The sequence below is a fragment of the Hyperolius riggenbachi genome, chromosome 3, assembly GCF_040937935.1.
Source record: "Hyperolius riggenbachi isolate aHypRig1 chromosome 3, aHypRig1.pri, whole genome shotgun sequence".
Classification (NCBI taxonomy): domain Eukaryota; kingdom Metazoa; phylum Chordata; class Amphibia; order Anura; family Hyperoliidae; genus Hyperolius; species Hyperolius riggenbachi.
Window position 1 is genome coordinate 310,311,488 of NC_090648.1, and position 17,980 is coordinate 310,329,467.

The following is a 17,980-nucleotide window of genomic DNA, read 5'->3' on the forward strand; positions in this document are numbered from 1 at the left end:
TCCAGTGTGACACCGCTCAGTTTTTCTATAAGTAAACCAGATATCCCCAGTATCCTGCACAGTAATGCTGGCTGGGTTCTCCCTAGATAGAGTCTGATTTCCATAACTCATTTCTCCACAACCTAAGCCCACTGTGTTGAGACTTAAAGCAACGCTATTGTTTTTTGCTTTAAGGAACACAGGGTCAGAAGACTAGCTCATCAATCTCTCCAAAAGGTGAAAAAAGCTTGCCAATCCACACAAAAATATATAGCATAATCAGAAACTCAATTTGTACCTAATGGAAACAGATGGTAATATACATTTTTATTTGGTGAAAACACATATAGCTCTCAGCATCGGATAAATATCTTTGCTAACACATCAGTCATTTATCAAGCTCTGTAGTATATTTCAGGCACTGCAGCTGATACACATTTCACACTATACACATGATGCCTTCCATGCTATTTAAGACCCCTTATAAATACATAAGAGTGTTGCGCATTTTGTTTATTGCTACTGAATGCAATTTATTTTCTATAGTCTGCATGAGGGCATTAACACAGATGTAAATCAGGATGATAAAATATTATATAGCGAGCAGAGAAACACTTTGATTGTCCTCATTAAATTAAGAAAGTGTTTGTGTCACATTTATAGCCGGGTAATAAGTGACAGTTAGATCCGTAGGTTGAAATGGGATATGTTAAAACAGTGAAGTCGCTAGACATGAAGCATGGTTTAAAATGAGACTATTTAGTGTGGTACTAAAGCACATGTAGATACTATGTTAGAGTAATACAGAGGCTGTACATGGCATTGGAATCACATTTATATCAACATGTTGTGTATTACATTTGTTGCTTGTTTTGGCATATTTACTTTCCTTTGTAATTGTTCTATCAAGTTGACATAGCTCATAATATGCTTTTGTTTATACTAAAGGATCAGATTACAGTACAAGAACTGTAGTGGGTTTTAAGATTTCTTTTCTCTATACCTGCAGGTATTTAGAATGAGTTGTGCAGTGAGTTAGTGGTACAGTGGATGTGCATTACTGATAACATTACCATTTTTTCTTAAAAGACTTTACATAACTTTTTATAGTTCTTTACACTTCTTCTGCAACATATAACCTTCTCTCACTAAAGGGGCCCATACACTGGTCGATTTCAGCCATCGATCGGAAATAGATTCTATCAAATCTATCGATCAGTCGATTTGTGGCGGTTTTGATCGATTTGATCTACCTGACAGGATGGAAAATCTACGGTAGGTCGATCTGCTGCTGGCAGCAGATCCATGGCCCATAGAGTTGCATTGGATCTAATAGTCCAATAATGCATTTAGATCGATTTCCAATAGATTTCCAATAATTTCATTCTGAAATCTATTGAAAATCTGTTCCTAGTGTGTGGCACACATCAGATAGATTCCTGTCAGATTCGGCTTGACAAGCATATGACAGAAATCTAACTGATGGTCGAATCTGTTGCAAATCTACCAGTGTATGGCCACCTTTAAGGTGTACACACACTAGATTCTCATCAGAAGTGGTTGTTACCCACTTTCTGCAAAAAGGGCATTTCTAAAAGTCCAACTATTCCTCTAAAGCGTCCACACACACGTACTTCAGTCATTCAGTCTATGACATGAAGTGGTTAATCTAGCGTGTGTATGTAGCTTTAATGAGCACCATCGCCAAGAGATTATGGACATACTTGTTTATTGGTGGATAACAATACTATGTGGTATCAAATCAATATTTTCCGACAGGTCTGATCTGATTTCGGATTGTTTTTCAGAACGATTTTGTACAGAAGTGATCAGAAAATCTGACAGGAAATTGCATGGTATTTACCAGGCATTAGGGCTGATTCACAAAGCTTTTCTGTTACTTATTAATACACAATTTATCTATCCTTAAATGACTTATCTCATGATTTACCTCTCCTTAACTGACTTAACTCTTGGTTTGTCTCTCCTTATTTTACTTGAACGACTGGAAATCAGATACTTACCTATGGACAGGGTTAGCTCTGGATCCTATAGCACCTTCCATGTCTTCTGTTGTTCCCCTTCTTTTCAGCACCACCACTCCCTGTTTAAATTTGCCACCTTGTAAAGCTTTGGGAGCACTCATATCCATGAGTGCTTCCGAAGACATGGGACTCCATACTGCGTATGTGCAAGTGCCTCCTAAGGGCTCATGGACATCACTACTGACCAGGCACTTAAAAAAATGAATATTTGACAATGCTAATCAAGGAACTCATACAAACACAAAAATAAGCTCTGTAACTGAGTGTTTATACAGGTCTAGAACAACATTTGCGCCTGGAGTGGAGTTTTAATGATTCATTTAACTGTATTCCAAGGGATGTTCTGTGACTAAAGTTTTCTTAAAACCATACCATGACTTGGAGCCTGATTCAATTACAATAATCGCCAGCATTAAGGGCTGACAATTGTCTAATGGATGCAAACCTGTAATCGCAAGATCAAATTAAGAAAACAGTGCTCACCCAGCCGCACAAAAACAAACCTATTTTTTTTTTTATTGTTTCAACATTCCTGTCCCCTGGTCCAATTATTGAATTTAAATCTGGGAGGTGTTGTTTAACATGCAAATTAGAGCAGAACTAGACTTATCACCTGCTTTACACCAGTGAACGAACCCTCCAATATAATGACTGCTACAAGCATGAAATCACCCAACTAGAGAAACGTCTTATCCACCCCAAGGTAGTGATTATTCATTTATTTAGAAACAGATCAGCAATAGAAGAATTGCAAAAAAGGAAATAAGAAAGGAAAATGACCCATAAGGAAAATTTAAATATACACCTTACCTTAAAAACATATAGAAATAAAAATCAGCTACTTTAGTTAACTTTTCTTTAAAACTGAAAGGTTTTAAGACCGCCCAGGTCTCTCCCTCAGGCATGGCCATAATCTGTTACATGGCAACCTCTAGTTTCCGCAAGCTTTTTATTTATGAATTCCCTCTTGAACCCCTTGATAATTAAAAGAGACTGATGGCCCCTCTTTCAGGACACAGCTTGTGTTACTTTTAAGGTCAGTAGTTGTGTTACTTTTAATGTCAGTAGTTGCACCACCAAGTTTACTTTTTCAACACCTTAGGCCCTTATTTAATTCACTTTTTCTCCTACAGTTTTACCTAAGAGATAATATTTCATCTTCTGTTTAAAATAATTATACAGCACTCTGCAGCTGAAAAAGTAGGTAAAACAAAGTGCTGTCAAAACTATTTAAGTGTTTTCTTGCTTGTTTGTGGTTTAAGGCTTAAAAGGCATTTTACTGATAAGGTGTGAAAATATCACTGATTAAGCTTAGAAGAAAAAGTGAATTGAACAAGGGCTTTATTTGTGCCTGGTACACACCATATAATTTCCCGTCAGATTGCAGGTCGAATCGATATCTTCCAACAGGTCCGATCTGATTTTGGATTGCTTTTCAGATCGATTTTGTACAGAAGTGAAAATCTGACGGGAAATTGCATATTGTTTACTAGGCATTAGGGCTGATTCACAAAGCTTTTCTGTAACTTGTTAATACACAATCTATCTCTCTTTAATTTACTTATCTCATGATTTATCTCTCCTTAACTGACTTAACTCTTGGTTTGTCTCTTCTTTTGTTTTACTTGAAGTAAATGTAAAGTGACAGGAAAACAAAAAGTCAGACACTTTCCTATGGACAGGGTAAGCTCTGGATCCTATAGCACCTTCCCTGTCCTCTCTTGTTCCCTTCATTTCAGCACCACCACCCCCTGTTTAAATTTGTCACCTTGGAAAGCTTGGGAAGCACTCATATCCCCGAGTGCTTCCAAAGACAAGGGACTCCATACTGCGTATGTGCGAGTGCCTCCCAAGAGCTCATGGACATGTATACAACCCGTTGGTCGAAAACACACAATGGGGGTGATAACGTTAAAATGAGGGGAGCAAGAGAAGACAGGGAAGGCTCTATAGGATCCACAGCTTTCCCTGTCTATAGGTAAGTTCACATTTCACATTTACTTTAACTCATGATTCATCTGTAAGTATCTGTTTATCTTATGAATTATCTCTCCTTATTGGGTTATCTCATGCATTAGCTCTCTTTACAGTTAAGGTGAAAAGATGTAAGCTTTGTGAATCAACCCCTTAGTTTCTTAATTCATTGCAGAATGTGTAACTGATACTTAAAGGGATCCTCAAGCCTAAGAAAAAAAATCAGTTTTACTCACCAAGGGCTTCTACCAGCCCCCTGCAGCTGTCCTGTGCCCTCACAGTCACTCTCGAATCCTCCTGTCCCCCTCCACCAGCTACTTTTGTTTTGCCGACAGGCCTGGCCAAGTGTAGCCTTCTACACATTCCCGTCCACAATAGTGCCCTGCGCAGGGCACTATTGCGGACGGGGATGCGTAGAAGGAGATGTCTGGCCACGTCTGTCGGCAAAACAAAGTAGCTGGTGGCAGGGGACAGGAGGATCCAAAAGTGACTGTGAGGGCACAGGACAGCTGCAGGGGGCTGGTAGAAGCCCTTGGTGAGTAAAACTGATTTTTTTTCTTAGGCTTGAGGATCTCCTTTAAGTGTAATTAATAACGGAGTTGCTTCCATAAAATCATCAGCATATTAGAATTGATAGCATTGAAAGACTTAAAGAGAAACTCCAACTTAGAATTGTACTTTATCCCAATCAGTAGCTGATACCCCCTTTTACATGAGAAATATAATGCTCTTCACAAACAGACCATCAGGGGGCGCTGTATGACTGATTTTGTGCTGAAACCCCTCCCACAAGAAGCTCTGAGTACCGCGGTACTCTGGGCAAACTGCCACAATGTAACAATGTTCACAGACAGGAATTAGCTGTTTACAGCTGTCTCTAACAGCCAAAACAGCTAGGAGCAGCTACATAACCTGCCCACAGTACAAATGTCACCATGTAATAAATGTCAGAATGTAAATCGGGGATTGGAAAGATTTTACAATGAGCAAACGCTGACTAAATCATTTATACATAATTATGGTAAAAATGAAGCACTTTTTTTACTACATTATTTTCACTGGAGTTCCTCTTTAAAAGTTTAGCACAAGTCTTCATAACAGATACAAATGTGAGATTTCATGGTTGTGTAACAACAGCTGTATAGTTACATAGTTATGTAGGTTGAAAACGGAACATATCCATCACATTTAACCTTTTAAGCCTCAGTGAACTTTAATGTATGCTACAGTACAAAGCCACAAGAGACGTCACTTGTCTTTTACTCGTCTAAACTGTTCAGACAGATGAAAACATAGATATATTGATTGTTCAAGATTTTTTTTTCAACTGTGTACAATATAATTTCTGATGTATGTGTTTAAAATATCCAATGAAACATTAACGATAACATAAAACCTGAAGAAGGGATTGTAACTAGACACACTCACGGTTGCAAGTTTTTGAACATCTTCATCAGAAGCTCCCAATGAAGCAAGTCCAATCTCTTGAGAGAACTGGGCAAATTTGGGATCCGCAAGTAAAGGAACATGACCCATGAGCTCATGACACGTATCCCTAGTAAAGATAGTAACTATATAAGAAACAAAGTCTGAAATTAATCTAGAGTAGCTTATGGACAGTTTTGTAGCTGAAGCATGTTTTTATTGAAACAGTATGTGATGTATATGTTACGGCCAGAACCCGAAGTGTGGCCACTTCGGGTTCTGGCCGGTCAAAACACGAAGTGGCCTGGCAGCCTAAATGCATTTGGTGGTCGTACCGCTGCGGCCAGATGTATCCGATGTGGTAATTGAATTACTCTGGCGGGAATGTGATCAGAGGAAGCCGCCTTCTCGGCTCTATCTAATCCCCCTGCCCCTCTTCTATGAAACGTTGGCAGCCGGGGAACCACGCGTGTCCCCAGGGTCGTTCGTAGCGGTAGGGAAGCAGAGCGGGAAGGCTGCAGACATCGCTTCTGCCAGCACCCGCTCTGCAGGAAGGAACGGCAGGATTCCTTGCCACTACGAACGACTCTGGGGGACACGCGTTCCCCTTGCTGCCAAAGTTGCATAGGAAAGGGGCAGGGGGAGGAGGCAGAGCCGAAGAGGCGGCTTCCTCTCCCATTGCCGCCAGAGTATTTAATTAAATTACCCAGTTAGATACATTTGGTCCAGCCATTTAGGCGGCCTGGGATCTTTTTATTTCTAACATTGGCGGCAGGTGCACGGCCACTTTGCGTTTTGACCGGCCAGAACCCGAAGTGGCCAGACTTGGAGTTATGGCCATAACATATACAATAAAATCCAAGTAAAAATATAATACGTTTACATATTTTTAAAATGGAGCAATATTTGCAGATAAGAAAATCAAAAGTAATGCCTATGGCAGTATCTTTACTATAAGGAAAGGGGAGATGATTCTAACATTCGAGACACAAAGGTCCTTTCGTCCAGCATGATACACCAGGCATAGAGACCTATTGACCTAAAATGGGATTTTCTCATTTTCATGGAGGATTACTGTAAAGACTTTTTTTTTGTAATTTAAAGAGCACATAGGTTTTAATCTAAAATAACTAATATAAACCTCTTTGACAGTTTTACTAGAATCAGTGGGTTCCAGGAAAAGTAACTTACCAGCTCTCCTGTAAATCTGTATTGTTCTGAAATGCTGCTGCCATATTTGTCTGAAGTGTTTCCGAAGCTGTGGCCACTCCCACCTGTGTTGCTTTGGCCCACCCCCAGCTCATCAGCCATGGCCTAATAGGTGGCTGCTGAGTTAGGGTCAGGCCACGGCAATGCAGGTGAAACTTGCCATAGCTTTAGAAACACTTTGTACTAAAATGGTGGTCTTTGCTGATGGGATGGATTTTCAAGCTAATGCTGATTTACAGGGCAACCAGGCGAGTTACTTCCCCTGGTACCTTTCAAAGAGGTTTACATTGACGTTATTCTTGACCATGGTCATCCTTAACATTGTTGTCAAGTTAAATCACATTTCAGTTTGCATCAAATGTGAAACTCCAAAACTGAACACAGGCATAGCTGTAATTTCTCTTTTCTGCAAGCCTTATGTCTATTCTTTCTATTTGTAGATTATAGCAGGTTAGAAACTTTCCACTGGTGTGAATGAATAATTAGCTGCACAAAGCTGGAGCTTTTCTCACTCATTTTCAACACGATACTAATTTGAAGACTGGTAGCAGACATGGACACTAAGAGTAAATATGAATAAAAGTTCCATGCACATGTTTAACATTCTTACAGGTAAATAAAAAGAAGTACGTTGTATTCACTGCAATGTTTAGAGCGGAATTCAAGGAATTGAATTTTACTTACTAATAGTGGGGATTCACATACTGTATATCAACCGAACATTTCTATTGTGTTACTAAAATGTCAATGGACCCGAGACCCTCAGGGTTCTGCCATGAGCTTGATTTCCTGTATGTTCTCTGGACTGCAATACCCAGAGTGCATTGATGTACACTGCAAACAATTATTCCAGCTAACACGGTCAACTGTAGAGTTCATCCAAGTGACCAAACGCATTTAATTTCTACAATCTGCAATGATCTACTAGTTGTGAACTGATGAATCGGTCAAAACATCTTTTTACAAGCTTATTCTGCCAGAGGGGGTGAATTACTTAAAACATATTTCCAACCCTCACCACATTTGCAATGCATAATTTATAAACAACACTCTTAACATCTTTATTTTGATCTTCACCCAACTTGTGCTGGCCATTACAATCTCTTCTTCAGCCTGGATTCCCAAGCTGCATCTTTCAATTGCCAAAGGCCTGACAGTCCAAGCCACTCCCCCCTTCCACAGAACTATGCTGAGAAGATGAGTGGCAAGAATAAAGTTGAATCCGGCACCATCCACTTGTATGCTCTTTTACTTTATTGATGAATCACTGACATTACAACGTTTCGGAGGACTAACCTCCTTTCTCAAGTTAAGTCAGCATATAAATTACATCACACTCACATCTCCCTTTATACTCAGTGGGTTCAAAGATAGACCAATCAGCTGTACATGTCGCATTATAGCGACCAATCCCCTGCTGTCCGCCAATCGGACCTGATGGGGAACTTCAAACCACTGTGTAACACGCTGTGTCTCCTATCAGAACACAGTGGGAGTGGCTATGCGTGTATGTAGAGAGCCGTCCCACTATGCCGCCCCCGTGTGCGCCGACCTATTGGGAAACAGTCACCTGGTGTAGTAGCGCCAGGCCACGCCCCCATTGGAACGGACCTGACGGGAGACTAGTATCCCAGAGAGAGGAGCTAAGCTCCACCTCATGGCAGCGCAACACGTCAGCTGGACGGGCGGATACAATGTAGTCCGCCCGCCTGCTGTAACTAGGCAACCAGCGGGATGCTCTCAACACGCTAACCACATAAATACAAACATTGTAACATGTAGCCACACTAATCTAGATATTATCCAACCTTTAAATAAATACCTATAATTGCCAAAGGGCATCATACGCAGCATCCAGAACAAAATAATAGTAGGAAATAATAAAAAATAAAAAATAATAAAATTAAAAATAAAAAATAAAATATAAAATGATGTCCAGAGTACACGTCAGTCAATGCACTAAATAAAGGGAAGCATGTCATAATCCCTATTCATCCCTCTGGGTTCTAAAGTGTCTAGCCTACGAATCCACACCGCCTCGCGGTATAAAAGTTTTTTAAGTCTATCTCCTCCACGTCTCAATGGAGGAACCTGCTCCAAAATCTGAAACCGAAGCTGACTAACTGTATGGTTGGCTTGCATAAAGTGACAAGGGACCGACAGTTCTTTTACATTATTCCTAATAGTGCTTTTATGTGCTGACAAACGCACTTTCATAGGTTGTGTGGTTTGTCCTATATACAACAATCCACAAGGACATTTCAATGCATATACTATGTAACGTGAATTACAGTCAAATTGACCTCTAATATTAAACCTAGTTCCTAAATGAGGATGGCAAATATAGCTACCCTTAGTAACACTATGGCAATGGACACAGTTAAGACACGGGTAAGTGCCATTGGGGCGGGAGGATCTATTGACCCTGCCGCTCAATGTACCCATATCTGCCCGCACCAATTTGTCTCGGAGTGTGGGGGCCCGTTTGTATGACATAAGGGGATAATTTCTAAACTCCTCAACATGAGGGAATGCTACTCTAAGTATATTCCAGTTGCTGCGTATGATGCCCGCAATTCTGTCACTATAAACACTAAATTGGCTAACAAAAGGAACTCTACCCTGACAGCTAGATCTATGATATGTCTGTCCCTGGACTGATGTCCCAACTTTGTGTCTTGCCCTATTGAGAAGTCTCAATGGATATTTTCTCTTAATAAACTTCTCCTGCATTTCATCCAATCGTGTCTCTCTAACTTCCACATCATCGACTATCCTGGATACTCTCTGGAACTGACTAACAGGAATAGAATTCTTAGTGGCCATAGGGTGAAAGCTTCCATAGTACAATGTCGAATTGGTGTCCGTAGGCTTAATATACAGGTCTGTGCCCAGCCTACCTCCAAAGACACTCACCATTGTATCAAGGAAGCTCACACTCCGGACATCACTATGTATAGTTAATCGTATAGCAGGACATTGTTCATGCAATGTATCCACAAATTGTACAAGGCTCGAATGTGACCCCCTCCACACGCAAAAAATGTCGTCAATAAAACGTAGCCAACATATGGCATTGGTAGTAAATATCTCATTGGGATACACAAACGTCTCCTCATATGAGTTCATGAAAATATTTGCATAGGAGGGGGCCACATTCGAGCCCATCGCTGTACCCCTCAGCTGTAGAAAAAACTCGTCCTCAACCAAAAAATAATTATATTTAAGCACCATTTGTAACAGATTACATAAAAATTTAATCTGTGCACGACTGAAATCAGAAGCACACGTTAACATAGATTCTACCGCCTCTACACCCCCATCATGTGGGATGGAGGTGTAGAGGCTCTCAACATCTAATGTAATCAATAATGCACCTTCAGGGATCAACGGTAATTTCTTGATAGTTTCAATAAACATAGATGTATCTCTCAAATACGACTTGCCTGCAACAACATACGGTCTAAGGATTACATCTAGGTATCTAGCCAGGGGAGAGAAAATAGAGTCTATCCCGGCCACTATGGGCCGACCCGGTGGCCGGGATAGACTCTTATGGATCTTGGGACATATATAGAATACTGGTATGGTGGGATTTTGCTGGATAAGAAACTGCCTTAGTTTCTCATCAATTATCTCTTCATCAACAGCCTGTTTCAGTAAAGTTGCTATTTTTCCTTGAAACTCTCTAGTTGGATCACCGTCAAGTTTAACATAAGTTGATGTATCAGATAACAAGCGATATACCTCATTCTTATAATCTATTAAATTCATCACTACTACTGTTGATCCCTGAAGGTGCATTATTGATTACATTAGATGTTGAGAGCCTCTACACCTCCATCCCACATGATGGGGGTGTAGAGGCGGTAGAATCTATGTTAACGTGTGCTTCTGATTTCAGTCGTGCACAGATTAAATTTTTATGTAATCTGTTACAAATGGTGCTTAAATATAATTATTTTTTGGTTGAGGACGAGTTTTTTCTACAGCTGAGGGGTACAGCGATGGGCTCGAATGTGGCCCCCTCCTATGCAAATATTTTCATGAACTCATATGAGGAGACGTTTGTGTATCCCAATGAGATATTTACTACCAATGCCATATGTTGGCTACGTTTTATTGACGACATTTTTTGCGTGTGGAGGGGGTCACATTCGAGCCTTGTACAATTTGTGGATACATTGCATGAACAATGTCCTGCTATACGATTAACTATACATAGTGATGTCCGGAGTGTGAGCTTCCTTGATACAATGGTGAGTGTCTTTGGAGGTAGGCTGGGCACAGACCTGTATATTAAGCCTACGGACACCAATTCGACATTGTACTATGGAAGCTTTCACCCTATGGCCACTAAGAATTCTATTCCTGTTAGTCAGTTCCAGAGAGTATCCAGGATAGTCGATGATGTGGAAGTTAGAGAGACACGATTGGATGAAATGCAGGAGAAGTTTATTAAGAGAAAATATCCATTGAGACTTCTCAATAGGGCAAGACACAAAGTTGGGACATCAGTCCAGGGACAGACATATCATAGATCTAGCTGTCAGGGTAGAGTTCCTTTTGTTAGCCAATTTAGTGTTTATAGTGACAGAATTGCGGGCATCATACGCAGCAACTGGAATATACTTAGAGTAGCATTCCCTCATGTTGAGGAGTTTAGAAATTATCCCCTTATGTCATACAAACGGGCCCCCACACTCCGAGACAAATTGGTGCGGGCAGATATGGGTACATTGAGCGGCAGGGTCAATAGATCCTCCCGCCCCAATGGCACTTACCCGTGTCTTAACTGTGTCCATTGCCATAGTGTTACTAAGGGTAGCTATATTTGCCATCCTCATTTAGGAACTAGGTTTAATATTAGAGGTCAATTTGACTGTAATTCACGTTACATAGTATATGCATTGAAATGTCCTTGTGGATTGTTGTATATAGGACAAACCACACAACCTATGAAAGTGCGTTTGTCAGCACATAAAAGCACTATTAGGAATAATGTAAAAGAACTGTCGGTCCCTTGTCACTTTATGCAAGCCAACCATACAGTTAGTCAGCTTCGGTTTCAGATTTTGGAGCAGGTTCCTCCATTGAGACGTGGAGGAGATAGACTTAAAAAACTTTTATACCGCGAGGCGGTGTGGATTCGTAGGCTAGACACTTTAGAACCCAGAGGGATGAATAGGGATTATGACATGCTTCCCTTTATTTAGTGCATTGACTGACGTGTACTCTGGACATCATTTTATATTTTATTTTTTATTTTTAATTTTATTATTTTTTATTTTTTATTATTTCCTACTATTATTTTGTTCTGGATGCTGCGTATGATGCCCTTTGGCAATTATAGGTATTTATTTAAAGGTTGGATAATATCTAGATTAGTGTGGCTACATGTTACAATGTTTGTATTTATGTGGTTAGCGTGTTGAGAGCATCCCGCTGGTTGCCTAGTTACAGCAGGCGGGCGGACTACATTGTATCCGCCCGTCCAGCTGACGTGTTGCGCTGCCATGAGGTGGAGCTTAGCTCCTCTCTCTGGGATACTAGTCTCCCGTCAGGTCCGCTCCAATGGGGGCGTGGCCTGGCGCTACTACACCAGGTGACTGTTTCCCAATAGGTCGGCGCACACGGGGGCGGCATAGTGGGACGGCTCTCTACATACACGCATAGCCACTCCCACTGTGTTCTGATAGGAGACACAGCGTGTTACACAGTGGTTTGAAGTTCCCCATCAGGTCCGATTGGCGGACAGCAGGGGATTGGTCGCTATAATGCGACATGTACAGCTGATTGGTCTATCTTTGAACCCACTGAGTATAAAGGGAGATGTGAGTGTGATGTAATTTATATGCTGACTTAACTTGAGAAAGGAGGTTAGTCCTCCGAAACGTTGTAATGTCAGTGATTCATCAATAAAGTAAAAGAGCATACAAGTGGATGGTGCCGGATTCAACTTTATTCTTGCTGATTATTGGAACTGTTTGCTGTCAGTTTCACATCCAGGCACATCTCAAACTATTTACTGGTGAGCGGCTGTTTTCCACTTTTCAGAGAAGATGAGTGGCAGAACAGGTAGCACCCAAAATGCACTGCAGATACTCCATCAATGACATTAAAGAGGAACTTCAGCCTAAACAAACTGTCATTAAGTTACATTAGTTATGTTAACTAAAATAGATAGGTAATATAATCTCTCACCCACTCTGTTTTAAAAAAACAGGCAAATGTTTTATTTCATGAGGGCAGCCATCTTTTTGGTTGAAAGGAGGTGACAGGGAGCATGAGACACAGTTCCAACTGTCCTGTATGCTGATCACCCATCCCAGTTGCTAGGCAACGTGAATAACAACATAGGAAATCCCATCATGCTTTGCACAGCATTAGGGAAAAAAAGCCTGGGCAGTTTTCTTTGATGGGTGGAGCTTAGCTAAAAATGCAGCTAAAAATGATGCCTCGATAAGAAAAACAAAGTTCTGATGCTGTGAAACTGTTAAAGAAACACCAAGTCTTTTCAGTTCTGCTGAGTAGATTTTTAGTCCGGAGGTTCACTTTAGACACATTGCCTATCCTCCAGTGCAGGAGGCGGGATTCAGTAAGGGCCTAGTAGCTATCATGGGTCTGATAAGTCAAGATTAAGACAAGAGGTATTAAGATGGCATACGAGAGGAATCGTCGCGGGAGACTTGGGCGCTGGATACTGCTGGTATATGGCTGATCCTGCTGCTGCACAAGTTCCTGGATGAGTTAAATACTATTCTCCCTCCAGGCCGCCATGGATGGTGGGGAATGAAATAATTCAGCTTCCAAAAATTGCTGGAGGCCAAATTATAGCGTTTTAAAAGTAACTTCGGCTCAGTCTTCTGACGGCGCCGAAGTTACTCCCTGTGTGCCGCTATAGCCGTAATTCCTATTACGGCCTATGGTGGCGCTGGCTGCACCCAAGTCTCCTGCGCTGGAATAGCAGTATTCATTAAGGTGTATTTTTCACACTATGCGCTATTACTATAGAAATGTTTGTGGACCCTAAGAGAAGAATGTTTTTCCCCTGGAAAAAAAAATTCCTCTCTCAGTCTGGCCAAATTCAGATGCCATTTGAAACCCTATTGGATTTTCCAAAATCTCCTAGAGAAAGGAAGCAGGAAATTCAGCTCACAGCAATGCCCTGGTTATAACAGGAGCAGCTGTAGAATAGTGAAGAAAAAACACAAAGAGGTCCGGGAGCACAATCTGGTGCAATATTGTTAGTTGGTATGGATAAATTGAAAGATAATTGAGTATATACTCACAAAGACGGGTTGCAACAAGGCAACCACTCGTGTCTGCAGGTGGAGAAATACCGTCCTCACTCGGCCTTTAGTATCCAAGACGGTCGCTTCTTCTTTTAAAAATGGTTCTTTCGTCGAGGGACTCGACTGGACCACCCTCAATACAAAGTATGTAAGTGAGAGTATAATAGGATAACAGGTAGGTAGGAGGCGCCCGGTCTGGGTAACGTCATAGTACCAAAGTATCAAATAGTATCTAAACCAATCTCTATAAGTATGGAATAATTGAATTGTTTCCTACCTCATAGATGTTTGGCAGTATATAAAGGCAGGAGAAGCTTACTAATAAGCAAACAATTTTATTGGTGCACTTTAGACAACGCGTTTCTCGGCTCTCAGCCGCTTCCTCAGGTCAATACAAGTGCCTTTAGGGACAAATGGCAACACTCAGGTCACGTTACAGCAACATAATATTAAAATTAAAATACAGGACAATATTGAAAATTGTGTTTTTTCACATACACATCATTATAAGTTTCTGTTAAAAAATAGTATATACATCTTTTTTTGCACACATTTCTAATATGACAAAAATTTGACAAAAATTTATCTTGCTATACCTAGGGCAAGTTGTATTCATTTTAGGGCTCATAGGAAAAAAAAAACTATGGACACAATGATAAAATGTGCCTATGACGAAGGAATCATCAGCAAAACAGAAAAAGAATATATCACTATACATAACCCACCAGTAGCGCATTTCTATCATCTACCCAAGATCCATAAATCAGTCACCAACCCACCCGGTCGACCAATCATAGCTGGAATAGAGTCATTAACATCTCACCTCTCAGAATTAGTGGAACTACACTTACAGCCCCTTGTACATCAACTACCGTCCTATCTTAGAGATTCCACCCAACTATTGGCAGAACTAGAAGGTATTGAATGGAAGAGTTCCTATGCGTGGGTGACCCTGGATGTCTGTTCTCTCTACTCCAACATCCACCATCATATTGGACTCCGGGCAGTCTGGCACTATCTTATCTCCAGCACGAAACTACCAACTAAACAGAAGTATTTCATCATACAAGGAATAGCTTATATTCTCACACACAACTTCTTTGAATTTATGGGCACAACCTATTTACAGACCAGAGGGACGGCGATGGGGGCGGGGTTTGCCCCCAGCTATGCAAATTTAACAATAGGCCTACTGGAAACCCTACTACTGGGCCCAGAAAATCCATTCCACAAAAACATAGTGCTCTATAAGAGATATATAGACGATCTATTCATCATCTGTGACGGTGACATCTCACTGATTAACACCTTTAAAGATTATCTCAATGGGAACAACTGGGGGATAACTTTTACTTCCAACTACAGTAGAGAAAAAATCGAATATTTGGACATAGTCGTCTATCATGAAGAGTCCCAGATCAAATCCAAAAATCATTTCAAAACAGTGGACTCTAACTCATATATCAATTTTCATAGCTGCCACCACAAACCCTGGAAAACCAATATACCATATGGTCAGTTTTTAAGAATCAGGAAAAATTGTACAGATATCACAACCTTCAACTCCCAAGCCCAAATACTCACAAAAAAATTCAAAGAAAAACATTTCCCCAAGAACCTTGTAAAAGAAGCAAAAAGAAAAGCAAAGATGGTAGATAGAAAAGAAATTCTAAAGAGACCAGCACAACAGAAACAGAAAATGGGACAGACAAATAATGAAGTGACACCAAGCTTCATAACACGATATTCCAACAACCATCGTTCAATTAAAAACATATTGAATAAACATTGGTCTCTTTTGATGAACGGTCCATTCCTTAAAATGGATATCACCAACAAACCTAAACAAATATTTCGTCGCGCTAGGACGTTGAAGAACATGTTGGCACCGAGCAGAATAAAGACCAATACCGCAATAGGAATCCCAAGACCAGACGCCACAAAGGGCAGCAGACCGTGCATGAAACCACGTTGTCTATGCTGCCCACTACTCCAAATGGACCAAAAAAGTTTCATATCCTCATCCAATAAGACGACATTCATCATTCAGAACCCTATGAACTGCTCGAGTAATTTTATTATATACCTGATCACTTGCCCGTGTGGGATCCAATATGTGGGTAGAACTACACAACCCCTGAGAACACGATGGGGACAACACAAAAGAAATATTCAAAAATGTTTTTTAAAACATGGTCTTTCACGTCACTATAGATATTACCATAACCAGTCCATAGATGGAACAACGGTCAGTCCGATTGAACGGATCGGGGAAAATATCCCCAACAGACACAATGTATTAAAAGCCAGAGAAATGTACTGGATTTTCCAGCTAAACACTTTACAACCAGATGGCTTAAATATATGCTTAGAACATAACCTGTGATCGGAATAGATGGTGACCTGTATTTTATACCACTTACATTTTAAGGATATAGTTAGTGAGCCCCACCCACTTAAGTACCCCCGAGTAAAATTTCAACCATGTTTTACCCTCCTCCCTTAGGAACACTATCATCGCCTATATTTCTGTTGTGGTAGGCGGATGTATACCCTTTTGAGAGTTATAACATAGTGGTCAGGACCCCACACATAAACAACCACTTGCAACCCTTTTTGCTATACCCTAGGTATTTTCCAAAGTATAAACATTACACACACAAATGATGTGCCACAGCTCTATATATATGGACACTGAAGAATTAGTTTGTACCATCAAGACCCATAAGAGCCCACCTTTGTCTGATCCCCACTTTGTCTGTATGCTTAGTTGTATCTAGCATTTTATGTATATTTGTTTATCTGTGGTATTTCTTATATATTTCTTATATAGTTTTTTACCCATGGTTTTTACTAATGGTTTTATTATAAATAGACTAAAGCGTTATTACAAATATACTCTAATCTTTTATGTTTTCCCGATAAAGTTCAGTTAGCTACAACTATATACAGGGGTAAACAGGGAATATTATAGTTGCCTTACCATATCTGACCTCTAGAGGGCTACCTTAGCCCTAAAACAGGCCTCATACGTTTATATGTCACTCTAAAGTTCACTAATTTATACAATACATCCTTAAATTATATGATACATTCAAGTATCTTTCTCCCACACTATCCCTTTTTTGATAATAATAGTAATAAAAAACAAAATATAAAAAAACAATCACTACTACGTAATAATTTCCTTTTCCCATACTCTAATATGCTTCAGGCCACTTCCAACATGGCCGCAGCATTGTATCAGATCTTAGACCCCAGGAAGATGGCCACTGGCACCCTTTTATATTTAGTGCCACCTCCAATATGGCCGCCGCATCACACACTACCTAAAGACTACACCAAGATGGCCACCGGCACTACGCATGCCCTCTGAATCCCAGCTCCAGCAGGCCACCGTCCTGATGGGCTTATGCGGGACGTAATGACGTCACCACACGGCGCCGCACCCTCCTATAGGAAGACGCAGGTACACATTCTTTAAATATCCTGCACAGCGGCAGCGGCGCACCTTTGGCGCCCGGATTTTCGTTCCCAATATCACACAGGTATGTCCCTCTAACACAGATTCCAATCTCGTGCTAGCATTGTGCTAGCTTTCTAACTAGCTCAGCACCTGATAGCTTAGAACAGCACTGCCTGCGCATATATATTTGGGTAAGCTGTATATATATATATATTTTTTGTTAAATGGATGAACACAGCCCTTCCGCCCACGCCCTCCCCATTTATTTTATTCGATACATAGCTCACCATCCAACTGGGATGAATGAGCCACATACCTCTCCATGTAATTAAGAGTAGACGTCCACCAGGGACTCCTTCATATACTTCCAGCAGCCCTTTTGTATCCACTTGGTATACAGGGCACACAGTGGATGAATACATATGTTTTACACTATTTAACTATCTCCCATGGGGCTTAACAAACCCCCCCCCCCTTTACTGAGGGCTTTTTCCTATGAGCCCTAAAATGAATACAACTTGCCCTAGGTATAGCAAGATACATTTTTGTCAAATTTTTGTCATATTAGAAATGTGTGCAAAAAAAGA

General features: G+C 40.6%; 1 protein-coding gene across 2 annotated transcripts in view; it reads right to left on the reverse strand.

Moving 5' to 3' along the window:
* The window catches only part of TPH2 (tryptophan hydroxylase 2), a 364,990-nt gene that overhangs the window by 217,883 nt on the left and 129,127 nt on the right, over positions 1-17,980 (reverse strand). For both annotated transcript variants that reach the window (XR_011030020.1, XM_068272748.1), the window contains exon 9: positions 5,427-5,553. Coding sequence is in view for 1 of the 2 variants with exons in the window: in XM_068272748.1 (XP_068128849.1) it covers positions 5,427-5,553 (127 nt within the window). In the remaining variant the exon portion in view is untranslated. The remainder of the gene's footprint in view (positions 1-5,426; positions 5,554-17,980) is intronic.